Source organism: Tursiops truncatus, chromosome 1 (genome assembly GCF_011762595.2).
Source record: "Tursiops truncatus isolate mTurTru1 chromosome 1, mTurTru1.mat.Y, whole genome shotgun sequence".
Taxonomy (NCBI): Eukaryota; Metazoa; Chordata; class Mammalia; order Artiodactyla; family Delphinidae; genus Tursiops; species Tursiops truncatus.
This window is the reverse complement of record NC_047034.1, coordinates 163,219,705-163,240,335: the sequence shown is the minus strand read 5'-3', so window position 1 is coordinate 163,240,335 and position 20,631 is coordinate 163,219,705. Positions and strand designations below refer to the sequence as shown.

The 20,631-nt window shown below is 57.3% G+C and overlaps 1 protein-coding gene across 7 annotated transcripts in view; it reads left to right on the top strand.

Annotated features, from left to right (window-relative positions):
* RPS6KA1 (ribosomal protein S6 kinase A1) overlaps positions 1 to 20,631 on the top strand; it is a 36,076-nt gene that overhangs the window by 6,106 nt on the left and 9,339 nt on the right. For 3 of the 7 annotated variants that reach the window (XM_033840341.2, XM_033840372.2, XM_033840362.2), the window contains 16 exons: positions 97 to 141; positions 8,357 to 8,473; positions 8,744 to 8,825; positions 10,710 to 10,790; positions 10,972 to 11,051; positions 12,426 to 12,532; positions 13,259 to 13,296; positions 13,643 to 13,785; positions 14,139 to 14,209; positions 14,524 to 14,612; positions 15,572 to 15,636; positions 15,892 to 15,994; positions 17,454 to 17,584; positions 18,923 to 19,048; positions 19,270 to 19,359; positions 19,735 to 19,893. In XM_033840341.2, the coding sequence (XP_033696232.1) occupies positions 97 to 141; positions 8,357 to 8,473; positions 8,744 to 8,825; positions 10,710 to 10,790; positions 10,972 to 11,051; positions 12,426 to 12,532; positions 13,259 to 13,296; positions 13,643 to 13,785; positions 14,139 to 14,209; positions 14,524 to 14,612; positions 15,572 to 15,636; positions 15,892 to 15,994; positions 17,454 to 17,584; positions 18,923 to 19,048; positions 19,270 to 19,359; positions 19,735 to 19,893 (1,527 nt within the window). Of the gene's footprint in view, positions 1 to 96; positions 142 to 5,414; positions 5,588 to 6,335; positions 6,355 to 7,233; positions 7,510 to 7,600; positions 8,173 to 8,356; positions 8,474 to 8,743; positions 8,826 to 10,709; positions 10,791 to 10,971; positions 11,052 to 12,425; positions 12,533 to 13,258; positions 13,297 to 13,642; positions 13,786 to 14,138; positions 14,210 to 14,523; positions 14,613 to 15,571; positions 15,637 to 15,891; positions 15,995 to 17,453; positions 17,585 to 18,922; positions 19,049 to 19,269; positions 19,360 to 19,734; positions 19,894 to 20,631 lie in introns of those variants that run through there. The other 4 variants (XM_033840350.1, XM_033840354.2, XM_033840333.2 and 1 more) reach the window with 4 other exon arrangements.

Sequence of the window (20,631 nt, the reverse complement as noted above, 5' to 3'; positions counted from 1 at the left end):
CAGCAGAGGGTGGGGGTGCCCCATGGGGTCTCTCTTTGCTTTGTGCCACTCTGGTAAGTTTTGACAGTGTTTCCTCATCTCCCTTCTCTTTTCCAGAATGGACAAGCCTCAGGGGAAGAAGCTGGACTTCAGCCGTCCAAGGTAAGGACCAGGGCTAGCACCAGAGCTAGGGACTGTCAGGGGTGGGGGGACCGTTTGCATGGAGTGGAAGAGGAGGGAGACCTGCCCTTGTCCCCCCCGTGCGTGAGGCCCTTTGGCCCAGCTCAGCCTTCCTTCTCTGGTCCCACCTAATCCTCGAGGCAGCCCTGTGTGTCAGGATTACTTGCTCCAACCTTCCTATTTCTCAGGTGAGGGGACTGTGGCCCAGACAGGGTCAGAATCCAGGCTAGAACTCTGGTTACCCATCACCCAGACCAGGACACTTCCTCAGTTTATTTACTTGTGGCAGCTTGGCCGACTGTATTGAGAAGGTGAAGGGGTGCTGAGAGAGGCTCAGGTCTGCTGGGCCTGACGTGGGCCTGGAATCATCTGGGCACCTGGCGCTGGAGGGAACCTGGTGGCCTCAAATCTAACCAGGGCCCAGTGCCTGGCATGTGGCGCACAGGCCATTTCTCAGGGACCCCACCCCTCAGCCCCAGGCTGGCTCCCTCTCCTCTGCTCTCTCTGCTTCCCCTGGGTTCCTCCCTTCAGCCCCTCAGCTCCTGTTGCTGGTTTTGTGTGTTGACAGAAGTGCCAGGGCTGGGTGACAGTTGTGTGACCTTGGGTGGGTCGTTTGTTTCCTCTGGGCCTGGGCTTTCTCATCTCCACGTTGAGCTCCTCCAATTCTCGAGGAGCTGTGAGGTCACAGAGCTGCTGGCTGTGGAGGGGCTTTGGAAGCCACCAGGCAGGACAAAGTATGGGTTCTGGCAGCAGAGCCAACCTGAGTTCGAGTCCTGGCTCCACCATCACCATTTGACCAGAAACTTCTCAAAAGTTTCCTCAGCTGTACCTTGGGAATAATAGTAACCTACTTCTCAGGAGTGACGTGAAGGACAAGTGAGGTAGCAACCGCCTGCCACACAGTGCCTTCAGCAGCAGCAGCGTGGACGCCCTGCTGTATCGCTCAGCGCCACTGCCTGTTAGTGGCCACACCCTCCTGGCCTGGGTCTGCCTGGGCACCAGACCACGAGCTCGACCTTTGAGATAGACCCAGAGCTGGTCCTGATGTTTGCCTTGACTCAGCCTCCTAGGATAAGGGAGCTGAGCTACCCGGGGTGGGGCAGGCTGACAGAAGTAGGCTCCCACCCCCTCCTTTTTTTGGTACTGTGGCAACCTTGGACCACCAAAAGCAATCCACGTGGTGTGGACTGGGCCCCTTGGCTTATCTCAGCCCCATGTCTGGAGAATCTCTTCCCACAAAGGAGCTGCCACTGGTTGCCTAGGAACAGAATGAAGGGCTGTAGGTCTCCAGTGCAGACCCAGAATGTTCAGATCTTGGGGCTGTGGTTCTGGGAGTTGCAGAAGTGCTTGCAGCTTTGAGGGAGCTGGTGGTGAGTGCAGCTTCTCACCTCAGTGCTGGAGAGGCTGGTTGGGAAAGGGCAGGAACTTACCCAGGCGGGCGCCCTATATTTGATCCCAAGCCTGGGACTCCTTCTTGCTCTAGAGCAGATCCTGGGCTGGGAAGGGAGATGTGGCTGGACACGATGGGTCAGGGAGAACCTCCAATGCCACGTTAAGGGAGAGAAAGCGCCATATCAGGAGCTTTGCATTTGGTTCTCATAACACCCCTGGAGGTTAACTCTCCCCATTTTACAGATGAGAAAATTGAGGCCCAAGGTCAAATAGCTGGTGGGCGATAGGGTCAGGTCTTGCTTGACCAGAGAGCCCACCCTCCTCCCAGCCCAGGAACCCACTGAGTGCTGAAGAGGAGGAGCATTGGGTCCCCGTGACCCCAAGTTCCATCATTCCTCGGCACCTGCTCATTCACCTTCTCCATTGCTCCAGGACCTCCTAGCATCCCCAGTGCCCACTTCTGGGCTCAGCACACCAGGGAGCGCTCAGCCTGTGGTCAGGACCTCATCCCTTTGTTTAGTGGAACAAACTGGCAGCAAGCTGGTTTATGTTTTGCAACATCAGACTTTCAGTGCACCCTGCTGTAGCACTGGGGACCCCAAAATGAATTCAACACCCACCCTCAGGGAGTTCCCAGTGTTGGGGGAACGGTAGTAACAGGAAAGCTGTGTGGAGGGCGCTGTGATGGGGAAGAACAGGCTGTGGGCACCTAAGACCTCCATTCTGCACCAGGCCTCATAGTGGGCAGTGAAATATACCACCTTCCTACATGTCTCTTGGGGGCATGATGAGATGAGCGCATCCCGGGGAACCCAGCCAGTGGCATCTGAACTCAGGGCTGAGCGTGGACCAGAAGGACAGTCACTGCTGTGTGTGGCAGAAGAGGAAGAGTTGGGATGGACCGTGGGGCACCAGGTCACCTTCCCTGCAGAGCTGGCATTTGGCTGGGCCTCGAAAGGCAGGATTTGGGCAGCTGGAGAGAAAAGTGGGCCTTCCAGGTGGAGGAGAGGCCTGACTTGGAGGGGGACTTGGGAGGCAGGGGCTCTGAGTTCAGAATCCTGCCCCTCTTTCTTGTTTGCTGTGTAACCTGGGGCAAGTGATTGCCCCTCTGAGGCTCAGATGTCTTTTCTGTAAAAGAATAGGGTCCACCCCACAGGGCCACCCAGAGGAGGGAATGTGATGTGTATAAAGTGAAGAATCCAACAGGGTTTGAGGCATACTATTGGTGTTTAATGCTTGTTTATTTTATCCATTTCAGGCAGAAGGGGAGATTGGGGTTTTAGCAGCTATAGTGAGGACTGCAGTCTAGGGTGAGAGCTCCTGGAGTGCACCTGGTGCCCTCAGGCATGCTGGGGCTCCATTCACCCTCCCTCCCTTCCTGGGGGTGGACTGGGTGCCCCAGGCCCCCTCCCCCGGCTATCTCCGGAGCTGGACCCCTTTGAAGCTCCTGCAGGTCTATTTTGAGAGCTGAGCGTCTCCCCCCTCCCCTCCTCTCTTCCTGTTTATGAAACCCTGATCCCTCCCGGATCCCTCATGCTCCCCCTGGCTGGAGCTCAGGCAGGATGTGACTGTGGACTTCGGGGAGCCTTGGGAGCTTCAGGTGTTGAGGGGAACTTCCCTGGGACTAGCCAGGGCAGGCTAGCCCACCTTCCCAGCACCTGAGACCTGCTGGGCTCTGTCCCTTCAGCCTGCCCAGAGGAGACCCTGCGGCAGTAAGAGTGCCCGTGTAATCCAGGGAGTTCTGTTTACCACATCCCTTTGTTTCTGTGGCCCATTTTGCTTCTAGAAACAACCTTTTGGGGGTAGAACAATCTAGTTTTGACCTCTATTTATAGAAGAAGAAACTGAGGCTCAGACAGGGAAAGAGATTTGCCTGGGAACACTCAGCTAGTGAGTAGACGGTTCTTAACTTCCCACACTGTACTCCTGGCCTCAAGCCTCTTTTCCACGCTGGTCTCTTCCTACATGGAGTGTCTATATTTTTCCTCCTTTCTGCCTGGCCAACTTCTGTTCATCTTCAGGGTCCAGCTGGACTGCCCTGTCTTCCTGGACCTCACCCCAGGCAGATAGTTAGAGCCTCTGGGCACCTACAGCACCTTGACTGCACTGTGTCCCAGGATAGTTGTGTTTTGTTAGTGTGTATTTATTTTGGGGACAGGTCTGCCTTAACATGTGCGCCTCCTAGTGTCTGGTTCCTGGCCTGAGGACAGAGCAGTGGGCCAGTAGCTGTGAGTGATTTCCAGAGGGGAGGCAGGCTGGCAGGGCTTGCAAGGAAGGTGATAATGAAATGCTTAGAGTGTAGGCTTTGGAAGTAAACAGGTTGATTTTGCCCTGAGCTCTCCCCCTTTCTGGCCATGTGGCCTTGGGTAAGTCACTTTCTATCTGAGTCTAGTTTTCTCCTTTCTGAAATGGGATCAGTACTTCCTTGGAGCTAGGACACAGGGCCTGGCAGAATCCACACCAACAAAAGTTGAGGGAAAGAATGACTTCATGCAATAAATGTTCAATTAATAGGCACAATTCTCATTGTCATTCCATGCCAGTCCTGGCCTCGGGCCCAAAGCCACCTCCCCTATCAAGGATGCCTGGGAAATGTAGATCCCTCCTCACCTGCCCAGAGGCATGCTGGGAGAGGCCCTGGGGACATCTGTCCCACCAGAGGGGGCAGTCCTGGGAGGCCCTGCAGATGATGCCAGCTGGGGGAGGGGCTGTTGGTGTCCATTAGGGCCAGAGATTAGCAGGTGGGCTTGGGTTGCAGCTGCTGGAGGGAGGCCCAGTGTGGGGACCCTACGGGCCAGGGATCAGGTGGGGGGGATCTGGGCTTCTCTCCAGCTGCCTTGTGGGAGGAAGTAAATAAGAGGAAGTATCTCTAGGGGGAATGGGGCAGGGACCAGGGGGTGGGGTCTGGTGCTGTCCTCCCTACTCCTGCCACCAGCGACCTCACAGGCCCTGCACATTCCCTTCAGTGAAGGCAGTTCTGAGACCGTTTCCTTCCTGTTGCCCCTTCCCGTAGCCTGCTAGCCATGGCGAGTCTTCCTTTGCTTCCGAGGGATGCAAGGGTTGGGGGGCCCCAGCCGGCACTGGACCAGAGAGCTTTGGGGCTCTCAGGACTGCCCCAGCCTCCAGACCCCAGACGCTCCAGAAGAAGCTGGAGTACAATGAGAGGCCTCGGTCTAAGGAAGCGTCTTTCACAACACCCAGCAGGCCGTCATCAGGCAGTTATCGGAGGCCCTGTGGGGACTGGAAGGGGAAGTTCAGTGTACGTGGGAGCGTTTCCACATAGGGGATGTCTGTGGAAATGGTTTCCGATCATCGGACTGTGTGCATTTGCGTGTGTCACTTTCTGTGGGTGTACTGGTGTCAGGGATGTGGTGAGGCCATGTGGCAAAGGGCTGGGCCTGGTCAACCCCTGCCCCATGGCTACCTGCTCCTCCTCTCAGGCCTCTGTGAGGTCCATGCTAGGGCCTTCTGCCCCCTTGCCCGTGCCAGGGCCCTGGGCTGGCAGGCTTCTTAGGGCAGGGTGGTGTCCGCTCTGTAGGCTGCCATTTTGGGCGGGCCCAGCCATGGGGAGGTCATTACGGGGGAAGGATTTCCCATGCTCTGGACCGGGACAGTCAGAGATGGTGGCCTTGGTGACCTCTGCCCCCCATTCTCTCCAGGGGATGTTTGCAGGTGTGGGGTACCCACTGTGTCACTGCCTCATCTCCTTGTAACTTCTGTCTGTGTTCTAGTCTCCTTTCCTTAGGATCAGAGGAGATGAGGGGTGTCTCTCTGGGCCCACCCTGGAGCCCTGGGTTTGGGGTCTGCATTGTCCCCTCCTTAGCAGGGGAGCCTAAGCCGTCTTCTGTCCCTCCTCCCTGCAGAGGGGGAAGTGAGAAGGAGGGGGTCAGGGACCCTGCCTGCTCGGCCAGGAAAGCTGAAAAAGCAGAAGTAAGGGGAGTAACTGGGCCCTCTGACCGCCAGCTTGGGCCCCACCATGCAGACCCCGGCAGATTTCCCCAGAGTTGAGAGAGATTCACTCCCGTGTCCCAGAAAGGTGAGCAGAGGGTTGGCCTGCCTCCAGCGGGGTCTGTCATGACTCTGGGCAAGGAATGGGTTTGGGGGTGGCTGTGTCCCCTGGGGTTTCCGGGTGACTGCCTGTGTCCCCAGGGAGTGTTCTCAGTCAGAGGCAGACAGACAGGTGGAGATTCAGACCTCAGGATGGGGTGGGTAGGGGTTGCTGTGTGGTCTTGGCCCTCCCCAGCCCCTCTCTGAGCTGGGCTTTCTGCCTGTCCCACCCACTGGGTTACACTCAGGGGACTGATTAGCCTGCAGCTTTTGTGGCTGTTCAGGATCCCCTGAAGATGGGGCTGTGTCTCTGAGGGTCAGCATCTAGAATGGGAAGTCCCCAGACTGTCCTGGTGCTAAGGGAGGGGGCAGGATTGGAAAGGCAGGACGTGGCTCTGGCTGACTTACCTGCTCACGCTTTCCTGGTACTTGAGGTCTGCTGACCCCAGGCCAGGCAGTAACCAGGGGAAGAACTTGGGTTTGAGCTGGCTCTGCCACCTGTTCACATTGAGCCTGGGTGAGTCACTGTCCTGTGGGCCTCAGTTTCTTGTTCCTGAAGTGGAGGATGACAGCTTTGGGATATTTGGATCAAAGCCATCAGTTTGCACTCAGGAGACATCCATCTCGGTCTCCAGTGTCTTGATCCTGGGCCCCTCAGGCCATAGCATGGGAAGGAAACTCCAGAGAAATGGAATTCCTCAGAGATGAGTCTGCCACGAATACCAGACTGCTCTCCCAAGTGCTGGGAGTTTGCAGGTGATGTCCCATCGCTTTCCTGCCCCCAGGCAGACCAGCAGGAACCTGGAGGTCTTCCCTTAAGTCCAGAGTCTGACTCTCGGGGTGTCTTTGTGTCTTTCCTGCCTGTATGTGTGCCCTGGGTATCTGTCAGTCTCTTTGGGCCTCACTGATGCTGACTGCTGCCCACCTGCCTCTGTTGTTGAGCTCCTGTCTCTGTCTCCACTTCATGAGTGTCTGTCTTCACCTGTTGGGTACATGTCACGTACTGGGTGCCTGTTGGGTCGTGTCCCCTTCTGTCTCTGCCTGTTGAGTACATGTCCCCATCTGTCTCCACCTGTTGGGTGCAGGCCCCCATCTGCCTCTGCCTGTTGGATCCCCATCTGTCTCTGCCTGTTGGGTACATGTCCCCATCTATCTTTGTCTGTTGGATATGTGTCCCCATCTGCCTCTGCGTGTTAGGTATGAGTCTCTGTCCACTTCTGCCTATTAGGTATGAGTCCCTTCCTGCCTCCGCTTGTTGGGTACATGTCCCCATCTGTCTCTGCCTATTGTATGTGTGTTCTTCCTACGTCTGCCTGTTGGGCACATGCCCCTATCCATCCCTGCCTGTTGGGCATGTGGACTCTCCTACCCATCTGTTGGATGCCCACCTTCATCTGTCTTCACCTGTAGGATGCCTGCCTCTGCCTGTTGGGTGTCCCTCTTTATTTGCCTCTACATGTTAGTTGCCTGTCTCTCCCTGTTGGGTACCTATCTACTCCTCAGTAGCTGGGTTGGCATGGGGCTTTCCCTTTGAAGGCCCACAGGGAGGATGGGGAGGAGGGCCCGAGGGCAGCCCTCAGGCAATGGGGAGGGGGAAGAGAGAGGAAGGGAGCGTGGTAAGGGAGCTGGGAAACCACAGGCCCTGAGTGATTGGCGGTCCTGGGCTCGGCCCAGCCCCCGCCTTCACCCTGCACATCCGCCTTGGGCCTGGCCACCTCCGCAGCAGCCCCGGACGCTGCCTGCTCCTGCCATGGTGCCTCTGCCCAGCCCAGGCGGATGGAGCGGGATCCCAAGCTGCCCCGTCTGCGGCTCTGGGCCCTGCTCCCCTGGCTGCCCAGGAAGCAGCGGCCCAGGATCAGCCAGACTTCTCTGCCTGCCCCTGGCCCTGGCCCTGGCCCCAGGCGGGATTCGGTGAGTGTGCCCAGATGTCTGGGCCTGGCCTGACTGTGGCCCTTGGAGCAGGTGCCTTGGAAGCCAGTTTAGCCTCAGCTGGCTGTGGGCTCTCCTTGCCCACGCCTGTCCCTGCTGGGTGATTGGACCCTGCCCAGAGTTGCTTCCTGGGGAAGTGAGGAGGCACTTCAGGGCTCCAGGGCCATATGGACAGATTGGAGGGAGGGCAGAGGGGTCCTAGAACAACTGGGACGTGGCAAGGGCTTTCTAGTAGACTTGTATGAAGGAAGTTTCAGAGGGTGGAGCATAGAGTCTCTGGCCTTAGCTCCTACCCACCCCAGACTGGCACTTACCCGGTTGGTGGGGGAGTCTGAGGTGACTCATGGGTTCTTGTGTATCTCAGCCCTGTCCTTCTAGCCAGAGACAGCCCATCTTCCATCTTGACCAGGAACAAAAGCCCAGTTGTGCCTTCCCAGTATGAGAACAAACCCTACTTCCTATTGTGGCAAAACCAAAACCTTTGCAGCAGGGGGAGGGGAGCCGCACAGGGAGGACCTGGGGCAGGTTCGTGGGCCTCAGCCAGAGCCTGGGCTTGCCTCCACCTGGCCGTGCCTGGGCATCCCTCTGGGCCTGAACAGGCTGGAGCAGCAGGAGGTACAGGAGCTCACCTGACCTGGCACCTTGGTAATTTTCCCCTCCCCGGCTTTTGCTATTGATGAACTGGGAGGCCCTGTCAGGGTAGCTGGCTGGTTGGGCCTGTAGGACCCTGTCTGCTGAGATCCGGTGGGAGTAGACTTGGATGGGGGGACATGCCCTGTGCTGACCTGAATGGGGCCCACCGTGCTCACCCGCTCTGTTCCTCCATCAGGATGAAGACGTCCTCAAGGAGATCTCCATCACGCACCATGTCAAGGCTGGCTCCGAGAAGGCCGACCCATCCCACTTTGAGCTCCTCAAGGTTCTGGGCCAGGGGTCCTTTGGCAAAGTGAGTCCTGAGCCCACAGCTGGAAGGGCAGCGCTGGTCATATCAGAGGGCAGGTGGGAGGGTCGCCTTGGAGCTTAAAAGATCAGAGGGCAAGGGTTGATGGGTCTAAGGGGAGGAGGAGAGAGGTCACCGTGGTACCTAGTGGGGACACAAGGTCAACTTGGTGCTTAGGGAAGTTGGAGGTCAGCCTGGGACCTGGAGCGTGTGGGAGCTGATGTGTTCGACCCCTGCCCAGCTCCTCCCCTGGTTTCCCCCCCGCTGCCTTCTCAGGTCTTCCTGGTGCGGAAGGTCACCCGGCCTGACAGTGGGCACCTGTATGCCATGAAGGTACTAAAGAAGGCGACACTGAAAGGTGAGTGGGGGGTACCTCCCCATGCAGAGCCCAGGCTGGGCACAGATTGAAGGAGACAGCCCAGCTCTCAAGGGCCTTGGGTCTGATGCAGGAGATAGCTCTGTCACCAGGAGTACCTGGTCTGAAGGTAGAGAAACAGGCCTATTCTCAGCCGCTCCTTATCCCCCACCTCAGCTGATAGCAAAGACAGGGTCCATTCAGAAGCACAGACTTCCGGGGATTAACCCCACCCCTTCCTGCTCCCCTTAAGCCAAGTGCTGACTGTGGCTGAAGGTGCCTGGAAGGAGGCAGGGTGAGTGCGCTGTGTTTGCGGGGGGCCTTGTGCTGTCAACAGAGTTGCTTCGCAATGTTAGGAGAGTCAGCGGGAGACGTCTCGGGGTGGAGAAGGGCGTGAGAGGAGAGGAGGGAACCCGGGAAAGGAGGCAGCTGGGTGGGTAGGAGAGGGTGGGTCAAGGCAAGGCCGCAGAGATGGATGGGCTCAGAGAAGGGAGCTGAGCCCAGGTCGAGAATCCCTGGACTTGCAGAGGGCGTGAGGGTGGTTGGAAGTGGGCTTTGGGCCCGGTAGTGTCTCTTTGACCAGCCTGGGAACCAGTGTGGCCACTGACCAAGTGAAGCGGGCCCCGGCTGGGCTGGGGGGCAACGGATAATAGGAGGTATTGGCCTTGGGGTCATGGAGCCACAGAGGGCTGTCTGTGGGGTGATGCAGCTGTGGTGCCCCAAGGCCATCCTGGTAGGGATGGGAGTCCTTCCCCAGGAGGGATGGTGGGAGGAGAAGAATGCTGCGAAGGGCTCCCAGGCTGGGGCAGGAGAGGCTGAGCAGACTATGCAGCGCGGTGCAGTTGGTGCTGTGACCAGGGAGCTCGGGAGAGCGTGGGTTGTAGCCTCAAAGGGTGTGGGCTCACATGGGAGTAGCCTTTTTTTTTTTTTAATTTATTTATTTTATTTATTTATTTTTCACTGTGTTGGGTCTTTGTTGCTCGCGCAGGCTTTCTCTAGTTGCGGCGAGCGGGGGCTGCTCTTCATTGTGGTGCACGGGCTTCTCATTGCAGTGGCTTCTCTTGTTGCGGAGCACAGGCTCTAGGCGCGTGGGCTTCAGTAGTTGCGGCGTGTGGACTCAGTAGTTGTGGCTTGAGGACTCTAGAGCACAGGCTCAGTAGTTGTGGCGCACGGGCTTAGTTGTTCCACGGCATGTGGGATCTTCCCGGACCAGGGCTTGAACCCGTGCCCCCTGCATTGGCAGGCGGATTCTTAACCACTGGAACGCCAGGGAAGTCCCGGGACTTTTACTCCTTAAAAAAAAAAAGGGGGCTTCCCTGGTGGCGCAGTGGTTGAGAGTCCGCCTGCCGATGCAGGGGACGCGGGTTTGTGCCCCGGTCCGGGAAGATCCCACATGCCGCGGCGCGGCTGGGCTCGTGAGCCATGGCTGCTGAGCCTGCGCATCGGAGTCTGTGCTCCGCAATGGGAGAGGCCACAACAGTGAGAGGCCCACGTACCGCAAAAAAAAAAAAAAAAAAAAGAGTGTTTGTGGGATGTCTGCTGAGACCCATGAGTCTGAATTTCAGGCCCAGAGAATCTGCCCTAGACTGGAATTAGGGATTTTTATGCCAGATGGAGAGGGGGCTGATGAAGGCATCCCAGGGGGAGCCACGGGGGCAGAGGCTAAGGGCACACAAGGAACAGGATGCTTAGACTGGCTGGATTGAATGGCCTTCTTGGGGCATGGCAAGAGACAGGGCTAGAGAGATGGGCAGGGCCAAGGGCCAGCCCTGGGCACTGCCGAGAGATGTGAGGAACAAGTAGAAAAGAGAGTCCTTCTTAGCCAGGGCTGGGCGTAGCTGTGTTGGGTGGCCAGACCCTTGGTAACCGCCTTCTTCCTCTGACCAGTGCGTGACCGCGTTCGGACCAAGATGGAGAGAGACATCCTGGCTGATGTAAACCATCCGTTTGTGGTGAAGCTGCACTATGGTGAGACCGCAGACCCTACTTGAGCTCCTACCCTACCTGCCAGCCTTTGCCCTTGCTGGTGGGCTGTTGCCTCCCCTGTATGTTGCCCTGTCTGCCACCCAGCAGGCTAAGGAAGCTGGGATCAGAGGGGCAGGGCCCAGGGCCCAGCTGGTTCCACCACGGCCTTTTCCCGTCTCCCCAGCCTTCCAGACTGAGGGCAAGCTCTACCTTATTCTGGACTTCCTGCGTGGCGGAGACCTCTTCACACGGCTCTCTAAAGAGGTGAGCTGACACCCCACTGCCAGGGCACCAGGATGGAGCTGGCACGGCAGTGAGACCTCAACCTGAGACTCCCCAGACCTGCCCAGCAGTCCCTGACCCACCCTGGGACAGAGCCCATTCCCTGGCAAAGCCTCTGAGAGTTTCCCCCAAGATGGTCTGAGGAGAATCAGGCTCTGGATCTGATGCTGCCCTGATTCCAGAAGCTAAGGGTGGCTCTCACCTCTTTCACCTCCATTCTTTCAGGGCTTCTCTGCGCAGGGCTGTGAAGGATGCAGAGAAGCCCAAATCACCTAGAAAGCTAGATGCTTTAACATTATGTCCCGTTAACCAAAAGGATTTTGAACTCACATAAAAGAATTTGAGGACTTCCCTGGTGGCGCAGTGGTTAAAAATCCGCCTGCCAATGCAGGGGACACGGGTTCGAGCGCTGGTCTGGGAAGATCCCACGTGCCGTGGAGCAACTAAGCCCGGGCGCCACAACTACTGAACCTGTGCTCTAGAGCCCGCGAGCCACAACTACTGAGCCCACATGCCACAACTATTGAAGCCCGTGCGCCTAGAGCCCGTGCTCTGCAACAAGAGAAGCCACCGCAATAAGCCCGTGCAATGCAACGAGGAGCAGCCCCTGCTCGCCACATTTAGAGAAAGCCCGCGCGCAGCAACAAAGACCCAATGCAGCCAAAAATAAATAAATAAATTTATTTGGGGAAAAAAAAAGAATTTGAGCCAAATATAAAAATGGGGCCATTAATACAACTTAAACTTTAGAAGAGAACCAAACTTTTTAAATTTTTAAAATGTTATTTTAACATTTAAATAGATAATACATGATTGAAAAGAAAAATATTCATTGAGAAGTCTTCCTCCCACTCCAGCCCCCTCTACCACTCCCCCACAGATAAACATTTTATTGGTTTTTATCTAAGCTTCCCGCGTTTCTTTGGAAATACAAACCAATTCATTGTGTGTTCTGAATCCTGACCCCTACTTTCTTACATACAAAGTACTGTTCTGTAGGCACCGTTCTTTATCTTGCTTTTTTCACAGCAGTGTATCTTGGAGAGGGACCGTATCAGAGCATGGAGGGATCCTCGTTCTAGTTTATGGCTGCCCAGCACTCCGTCATGTGGGGGAGAGAGTTTATTCTAGCCCACTGCTTGACCCTTGGGTTGTTTCCAGCCTTTCGCTGTTTGCATTTCAGTGCTACCGTGAGTGACTTGGACGCTAGTCATTTTATTCTTCGGACCCCTTCATACAGAGAAGGGTGTGTGGCACTGGAATCTCTAAGGAGGACTGGGAAGCTACTGCCTGCCCAGTGACCCAGCTCCTGAGGAAGAAGCCATCCCAGCTGAAGCCCTCTCCCGCCTGTTGCAGGTTATGTTCACGGAGGAGGATGTGAAATTTTACCTGGCTGAGCTGGCTTTGGGCCTGGACCACCTGCACAGCCTGGGCATCATTTACAGAGACCTGAAGCCTGAGAAGTGAGTGAAGGCCCAGCCGCGCCCGGCCTCCCTAGGGTGTACAGAGGCAGGCCCTGGGGCCTCTTCTAGGACAGAACCAGCCTGCTGGGGTACGGAGCCAGCCTGATGGGCTGCCCCATGAACGGGTGGGTGGAGCAGAGTGGTGGAGGCAGCAGGCTCACCCGAGGGGCTGCCTGATCTCTAGTAATGCCATTACCAAGGGCCAGGTACCTCTGTGCCTGGGTGTTGCCTACTTTTTTTGCTAATCCAGTGTGATATCTGAGATGCCACCATTGAAGGTCATTCCTTGATATGGCCCTTTCTAGAATTTTCCTTAACATCTGAATATCCTCAAGTGGTAACTTGGGAGCCAGGGGCAGGTGCTGAGGTGGAATGAGATGTGGCTTTAGAGTCAGGCAGACCCGAATTCAAATCTTGTCTCTACCACCTACTAGCTCTGTAACCGGGGGAGTTATTTAACCTCCCTGAGCCTTAGCTTCCCCATTGTTAAAATGGGGCCATAAAAATACCTACCTCACACAGTTGTTTCAAGAATTAGCAAGAAGGTAGGCAACACACCTACAGGGCACCACCAACACCCACTCCACCTGCCCATTCATCAGATGAGCGGCCCTGGGTGGATCACCTTCTCTGGGCTGGACCTGACCCCCGCAGGCCCCATGGTGTCCCCTGAACCCACCGAGGGCCCACAGCTGGGGCGCCCTGACTCCCATCTCTCCATTGCAGCATCCTTCTGGATGAGGAAGGCCACATCAAACTCACTGGTGAGTGGAGGGCACCTGACCCCTCGGTTTCAGGGGAGGGCAGGAGGGGCTCTTGACGGGCCTGGGCTGAGTGCCAGGGGATCCGCTTTTTCTGAGAGGCTGTGCCAGGCACTTGGAAGCGGTCAAAAGCCCAGGCCCCAGACCTGGAAGGGCCTGGGTTTGAATCCCAGCTCCCCACTGTGTAACCTTGTACAGGTCACCTAATCTCCCTGGGCCTCAGCTTCCTCCTGAGTGTGATGGGGGTGATGCCCTCAGGCCTCTGGGCAGGAGGGATAGGTGTGCAGGGAATGGCAGCAAGGAAGGCAGGGGCTCCTGAAGATGTGTCTTCTTGCCCTCCTTGCCACAGACTTCGGCTTGAGCAAGGAGGCCATTGACCACGAGAAGAAGGCCTATTCCTTCTGTGGGACGGTGGAGTACATGGCCCCCGAGGTCGTCAACCGCCAGGGCCACACCCACAGTGCAGACTGGTGGTCCTATGGGGTGCTGATGGTGAGTGCCCAGGCCCTGGGCCTCAGTTTCCCCATCTGTGTAAGGGGGTGGTTGATGGTCTCTAAGGCTCTCCTCTTGTCCTCTCACAGCTAAGCTGGCCTCACCCTCCACCCAGCTGCAGTTTCCTTCCTTGGAAGGATTCCAGGCTCAGCCCCCAGCCCTGTACTGGGCGTCTCCCCAGCTTTGGACCCCTAGCACAGTTCCTCATGGTCTGACTGACAGAGTGGGGAGGGGCAGATGCAGTTCTTGATCCAGGCGGAACTCCTAGGCCTGGAGCTGAGTGGCTGGGGTGGGAGGAGGTGGGGGGCATGGGAGATGGGACCAGAGCCTGAACAGACCCTTGTCCTCTGCAGTTTGAGATGCTGACGGGCTCCCTGCCCTTCCAGGGGAAGGACCGGAAGGAGACCATGACACTGATTCTGAAGTAAGCTTCAGCCCCTCTCTGACGCCTCAGGGTCTCCTCCACGCCTGGCCCCAGTTTGGGGGCCAGAGTAACACCCCACACCTGCCTCAGATTCCCCATTAATGAGACGCTCCTCTGGGCTGGGCATTGTGCTTTCCAGGGCTCCCTTTTCATCCACAGGGGCCTGTGGGAGGGGAATCCCTGCGTCATTGGGAGGGGAGTTTGAGGATGGCTTGTCTGGACTGAGCTGGAAACTAGACGTGGACAGAGGTGGGAGGTGAGATGGGGCCTCTGGGGCGGAGCTCAGCCCTGACGAGACCCGGGGGCCATTTCAGGGCAAAGCTAGGCATGCCCCAGTTTCTGAGCACGGAAGCGCAGAGCCTCCTGCGGTCCCTGTTCAAGCGGAATCCTGCCAACCGGCTCGGTAAGCAGCCCCAGCTCAGGGGAGGGGAGCGGGGTACAGCTGCGGCCTAGGCCACGGGGCCACATCTGGGGCTGAAAGGGGCCGTTGTCCTTTGTGTGGGGAGACAATGCCTCTGGCCACCCTGCTTTCTGGCTCCATGTGTGGCGTTTGGGGCAGTGGGGTGACCTGTGTGTAGGGGGAAGGCAGGAACTGAGTCATCTGTACTCCCCCTGGGGATGAGGACAGAGGCCCTGCACGGAAGGAGCACGAGCTCAGGCGTCAGAGGCTCAGGCCCCAGTCCCAGCCCCATGACGGGACCCCACTGCCTTGGTACACAGTGGTCCCTCCACAAATATGTGTTGATCGAGTGAGTACCATTTGTGAGCGAAGTGACCCAAGGCAGTTGACTTCTCCCCCCAGAGCCCTAGGTCCTCGTCTCCATGGAGGACAATGATCTCAAGCTCTGTTGATTAAGTGAAGTCAGCGAATGTGTCTGTAGCAGCTGCTCAGTATGTGTTGACTCCTTGGCTCCTGGGTTCACCTGGATCATGACCAGCTTTGTAAGGTCCCGTCCAGGTCCCTGGGCTTGAATGGAGTGAGAGCCTGTCTGGTGGCTGACAAGGGCAATGGGATAAGAGCAGCAGAGATGAGGCCGGAGCTGGGAGGGAGGTGGGGGCCCCCTGCAGATCTCGGAACAGGTTCGGCCTGTCCTGACTTCGGCCTTGGGCGCGTTGCCTGGCCTCTCCTCTCTGGGCTTTCCTTCTCCTGTCAGTACATTGGAGCTTGTTCATAGAGGGGCTCCAGACAGTGGAAAACGCTGAGTGGGCAGTAGGCCTCGGGGTGATGGCTGGATGGATTTGGGGCGGCGTGAGCCCAGCCACTGGTCCCAGGCCACAGTGAGGCGAGGCTGCTCGGAGGACAGGGCGGGCGTCTGCGGGTTGGAGCGTCCCAAGGCAGACCTCTCATCTGGGCTTTTTCAGGCTCCGGCCCTGATGGGGCAGAGGAAATCAAGCGGCATGTCTTCTACTCCACCATTGACTGGAATGTGAGTGTGTCTGTCCACCCCAGAGCCCCAGTCAGGGATTCAGCTGTGGTCGGAGGGGGCTTCTACTGCCTAGGGCCTCCCATAAGAAGCAGAGGTGACACCATGGCCTTGGAGGCATGGGCTCGCCTCCCAAGGGCAAGCGGTCATGCCCTGTCTGCATAGCCTGTGCTCTGTCCAGGCCATTGACTCCTGCACGGGGCCGCTGGCAGGCTGTGGAGGTGCCAAGGTGACCACTGTGCCCGCCCCGCCTTGCAGAAGCTGTACCGGCGTGAGATCAAGCCACCCTTCAAGCCGGCTGTGGCACAACCCGATGACACCTTCTACTTTGACACTGAGTTCACATCCCGCACGCCCAAGGGTGCGCCCTTTGTCCGGTTTGTCTTGGACTGGTACAGGAGGGAAGCAGGGAGTCAGGGGCCTCTTGGGGCACAGGGGTGTTCAGGGCTGCGGCAGGCCCAGGTGTGTGGGCAGACAGGTGGATGGGTCTCTGACTCCTTGTCTCCATCTCATTCTGCCTGGTCGTCCCACTCCGGGATTCTGTGGGCCTCTTTGTGCCTGGGTGAGGTGGTGGGGGTGGCCTTCAGGCCACAATAGAGAAGTCGGGACTCCTGCCCCAGGCATCTTCAGCCCACTGGGAAGACCAGACGCAGCAGGCTCACACTCACGTCAGGGCTGAAGTATCTGACCCGGCAAACACATGAGGTGGAGACGGTCTGGCAGCAGAGGTGACGGTGCCCACAGGTCAGGGGCAAGCGTGGGAATCGGCTTTGGCTACTCTGACCACTGGGCTTCAGTGACTCATCTGAAACGTTGGCTCAGCCATAGACCCACTCAGTCTCTGGGGTTACTGCTAGAAGCCAAGTAGGGGGCTTCTGGGAGGGAACTTGGTAAATCCTAACATTTTGGCTAGATATTGGGGAAGAGTGTTCGTTCTGGAAGTTCTCCTGGAGGGGCAGGTTTAGCAGAGGGGGTGCTTTTCTCACTGTGGCTTGCACATCTCTGATGTCAGGGAGCTTAGCACTTCTCCAAGCAGTCTGTCCCATCTTTATTTGTTGATCTGACAAATACGTACCAAGTCCCTACTGTGTGCCAGCCATGGGAGCATTGATGGTGAACAGGACAGACCCAGGCCCTGCCTTCATATGGCTCAGGCTGTAGTGGGGGAAGAGACATGAGGACAGCTCTGGGCAGCACGACAAGTGCAGCTTAATGAGGCGAGGGCCTGGAGGAGCGGCATGAGGCCAGGTTTCTCAGAGGACAGTGTGTAAGCTGAGCCTCGAAGGATGGACGAGGAGTGGATTGTAGTTAGCAGGAACAGCATGTGCAGGGGCTCGGAGTCTTCCTTAAGGACCTGAGAAGCTTGGCGTGGCTGAGCTGTGGAATGGGGAGAGAGGAGGCTAAGCTCACAAGCACCTTATTGCCAGGCTGAGGAGCTGGGCTTTCCTGAGGGCAGAGGGGAGCATTTGAAGGGTACAGGCAGGGGGTAGACTTGTGGTTGGAACTATCCCTCTGGCTGCTGCACAGAAGATGGACCTGAAGGGGCAGACCAGAGGCAGGGAGGCCTCCAGAAAGGGATAAAGTGCCTTGGCCTGGGCGGGTGGCGGAGGTGAGGGTCTTTCTGTTCCTTGTGTGTAAGGGCTGGGCTGCTCTAAACACACATGGGCAGATGGGCTGAGGCCGGGGATGAGGGGCCCTGCCCAGGCTGCCACAACGACCAGCTGCTGAGGCAGGCCTGGAAGCCCCTGTGGTCCACTTTGCTGGGCTGCCTTGGGTCAAGGGTACCTCCTCTGGCTCACATCCCTCTCCTGCCCCTGCAGACTCCCCAGGCATCCCCCCCAGCGCTGGTGCCCATCAGCTGTTCCGTGGCTTCAGCTTCGTGGCCACTGGCCTGATGGAGGACGACGGCAAGCCTCGGGCCACGCAGGCGCCCCTGCACTCGGTGGTACAGGTGAGGGGCAGGAGGCTGCTGCTCAGTTGTCCTTTTCCACCTAGAAGCCACAAGGCAGATGGCTGAGAACACAGGCTCTGGACTTGGATAGGTTTGGGTTCAAACCCTGACGCCACTGTGGAGCCCATTGGGCCTCCAGCCTCCTTGAGCCTCAGTTTCCCCATTTATAAAACAGGGATAACAGCACGGTTATGAGGTTCCTGACACAGCCAGGACATTGTAGGGCCTGGGTAAATGCCAGGGAGTGCCCAGGGTGGTGCTGCTGGGCAGTGGCTGGTCCTGACGGGGGTGGGTGGCGTGGCACTCGGGTCTCCTTCCACTTGTCCCCCATTTGCACACTTTCCCGGCTCTGTAGGAAATTTAGAGTCGAGAGGCAAGAAGGTGGACTTCGGGAACTTCCCTGGTGGTCCAGGGGTTGAGACTCCATGCTTCCACTGCAGGGGTTTGTGGGTTCAATCCCTGGTCAGGGAACTAGAATCCTGCATGCTGCGCAGTGCGGCCGCAGAACGACAGCAACAACAACAACAAACAAACAAAATAAAAAAAAAATGTAGACTTTGGAGCTCCCTGCCTGGGTCAGAGCTTCCAAGGTCAGGGACTGTGGAGGGGACATTCACCTTCCCAGTACCTCAGTTTCCTCATCTGTAAATGGGGTTGATGATAAAACCTTTCTCCGAGGATTGTTTCGAGGATTATGTGAGTTGACGTGTGTAAAGTTAAGGTGACTATGTGATTTATTATCCACCTGGGATATGTTGGTCGCGGACAAACGTTAAACCAGACTGGATGTGAGGACAACAGACATGAACCAGGGCCGTCCACGGGCCGTGGGTCACCTGGTGAAAAGTGCTCGGAATAGTGCCTGCCGCACTCTCAGCACCATAGCAGCATCTGATACTGTTAATGTCTCAGAGCCTCGAGACACCCTTGAGGTGGGCTGTGTCACCCAGAAAGGGGAGGCAGCTCACTGGAGGCCACGTAAGTGGCAGAGCTGGGACCTGGCTCAGGACTCCTTCATCCCTCTCAGTCCTGCCTGGGCTTCTCGGAGCTTCAAACCGCTCCATGTGTCTTGTGGCCTATTGCCTGCCCCCTCCAGCACCCACTAACCACAGACTGCAGCCAGGCACCCTGGAGAGAGTGAGTGTGCCCGTCATATAGTGTAGAAAACAGGCCCAGAGAGGGGCAGGTTCTTGCCTGAGGTCACACAGCCAACATTCTACCCCGGGCCTCCAGCCTCTTGCCCAGTGCCATCTCCACAGTGCCAAGGCCTCGGGTTCTGGGGGGATGACCTCTGCATCCTAGAGCTCGGGGTCAGTCCTACCTGTTGGTCTCCTGCAGCAACTACACGGAAAGAACCTGGTTTTTAGCGACGGCTATGTGGTAAAAGAGACGATCGGTGTGGGCTCCTACTCCGAGTGCAAGCGCTGTGTCCACAAGGCCACCACCATGGAGTATGCTGTCAAGGTAGGCCTCTCGACCTTGTCTCGGCCGAGGCCACTCGGCGGGGTGCAGGTGGGGGGCCACGTAGCCCTGGCCCGTTGGTGGGGGAGAGTTGGTGCCTGAGGCTCTGTGGATGGGTGAAAGGTGTGCGGCTGAGACTCCACGCCCTGCAGCGTGGGCTCTGTGGCGGGAAGGGAGTCTGGAGTCGGTCCCTCGGACACCACCACACGCACCCCTCTCCTCAGGTCATCGACAAGAGCAAGCGAGATCCCTCGGAAGAGATTGAGATTCTTCTGCGGTACGGGCAGCACCCCAACATCATCACTCTGAAAGATGTAAGTGGGGGTCCTCGAGAGTGGGCTGGGGACGGGGGCCCTCGACTCTAGGACCGTCTCGGGGCTGCCATTCCTTGGGCTTCTGATCCTCCTGTGCTTACGGATGGGGAGGCCCCTTAGTGCCGCTGATCTGGCTGCACCCAAGTGCCCTCCACTTCAGACCCAGGCAGTTTCTGAGAGCTTTCCTGCCCATCAGGACAGAGCCAGCACCCTGTCCAGGGGCCCAGATAGGTGAAGGCCCTGCCAGGGTGACTGAAGAGCAGAACACACGCCCAAGCCTCATGTCATTCCTTCCTTCCTGTCCTGGTGAGCTGGTGGCCAAGGGGCCCAGGCCTGGCATCAAGGGGAGGGGCCTGATGGTGAGGTCTCTGGCAGGTGTACGATGATGGCAAACACGTGTACCTGGTGACAGAGCTGATGCGGGGAGGGGAGCTGCTGGATAAGATCCTACGGCAGAAATTCTTCTCAGAGCGTGAGGCCAGCTTCGTCCTGCATACCATCGGCAAGACCGTGGAGTATCTGCACTCCCAGGGGGTAAGTCTTGGGTCTGGGGCACCAAGTGGGTGTGGGGGGCGGCCAAGGGTCGTACCGTAAACAGTGTATGAACCATGACTGGCCCAGGCAGTCTTCAACCAGCCAGACAGAGGGGAGACTTGGGATGAATGAGGGGGCGAGTGGATGGACATAAGGAAGGGAGGGAGGGAGAGATGAGGCCAAACTGTGAAAATGAACATTTGTTCAGGACCTAGGCAGGCGTCACGTTGACTTCTTTCCTTACATTATCTCAATTGATTTTCACAACAACCCTGTTAGGTAGGTGCTGTTATTGGCCGCACTTTACAGGTAAGAAGGCTGAGGCTCAGAGATGTGAGCTAACTTGCCCAGGGTCACACAGTCCAGGAAGAATGGAGCCAGAATGTCTGACTGAGGAATTTGGGTGGAGAGCTACAGATGGGGAGTGAGGCTTTAAGTTAGGAACGAGCAGGATCACTGTGGGAGCTGCAAGGCTTCAGGGTGGTGAATCCGGCCATGGGTTCGGCTGTTAGGACAGAGGAAGTGGATGCAAGAGGAAATGCTGCTGGAGACACTGCAGGTGCTACAGGAGAGTGTGTGTCCGAACCGTAGGACTTGTCCTTATCATTGCACAAGGCAGAGCTAGAAAAGGTCCTTATAGGGTATCAAAGCTGAAAACAGAGTCAGCGTGAGTTCCTCTCTGGACGAGATGATGTTTTAGGGTGCTTCTGGTCAGGCAGTATGGGGGTTAAGGACGCA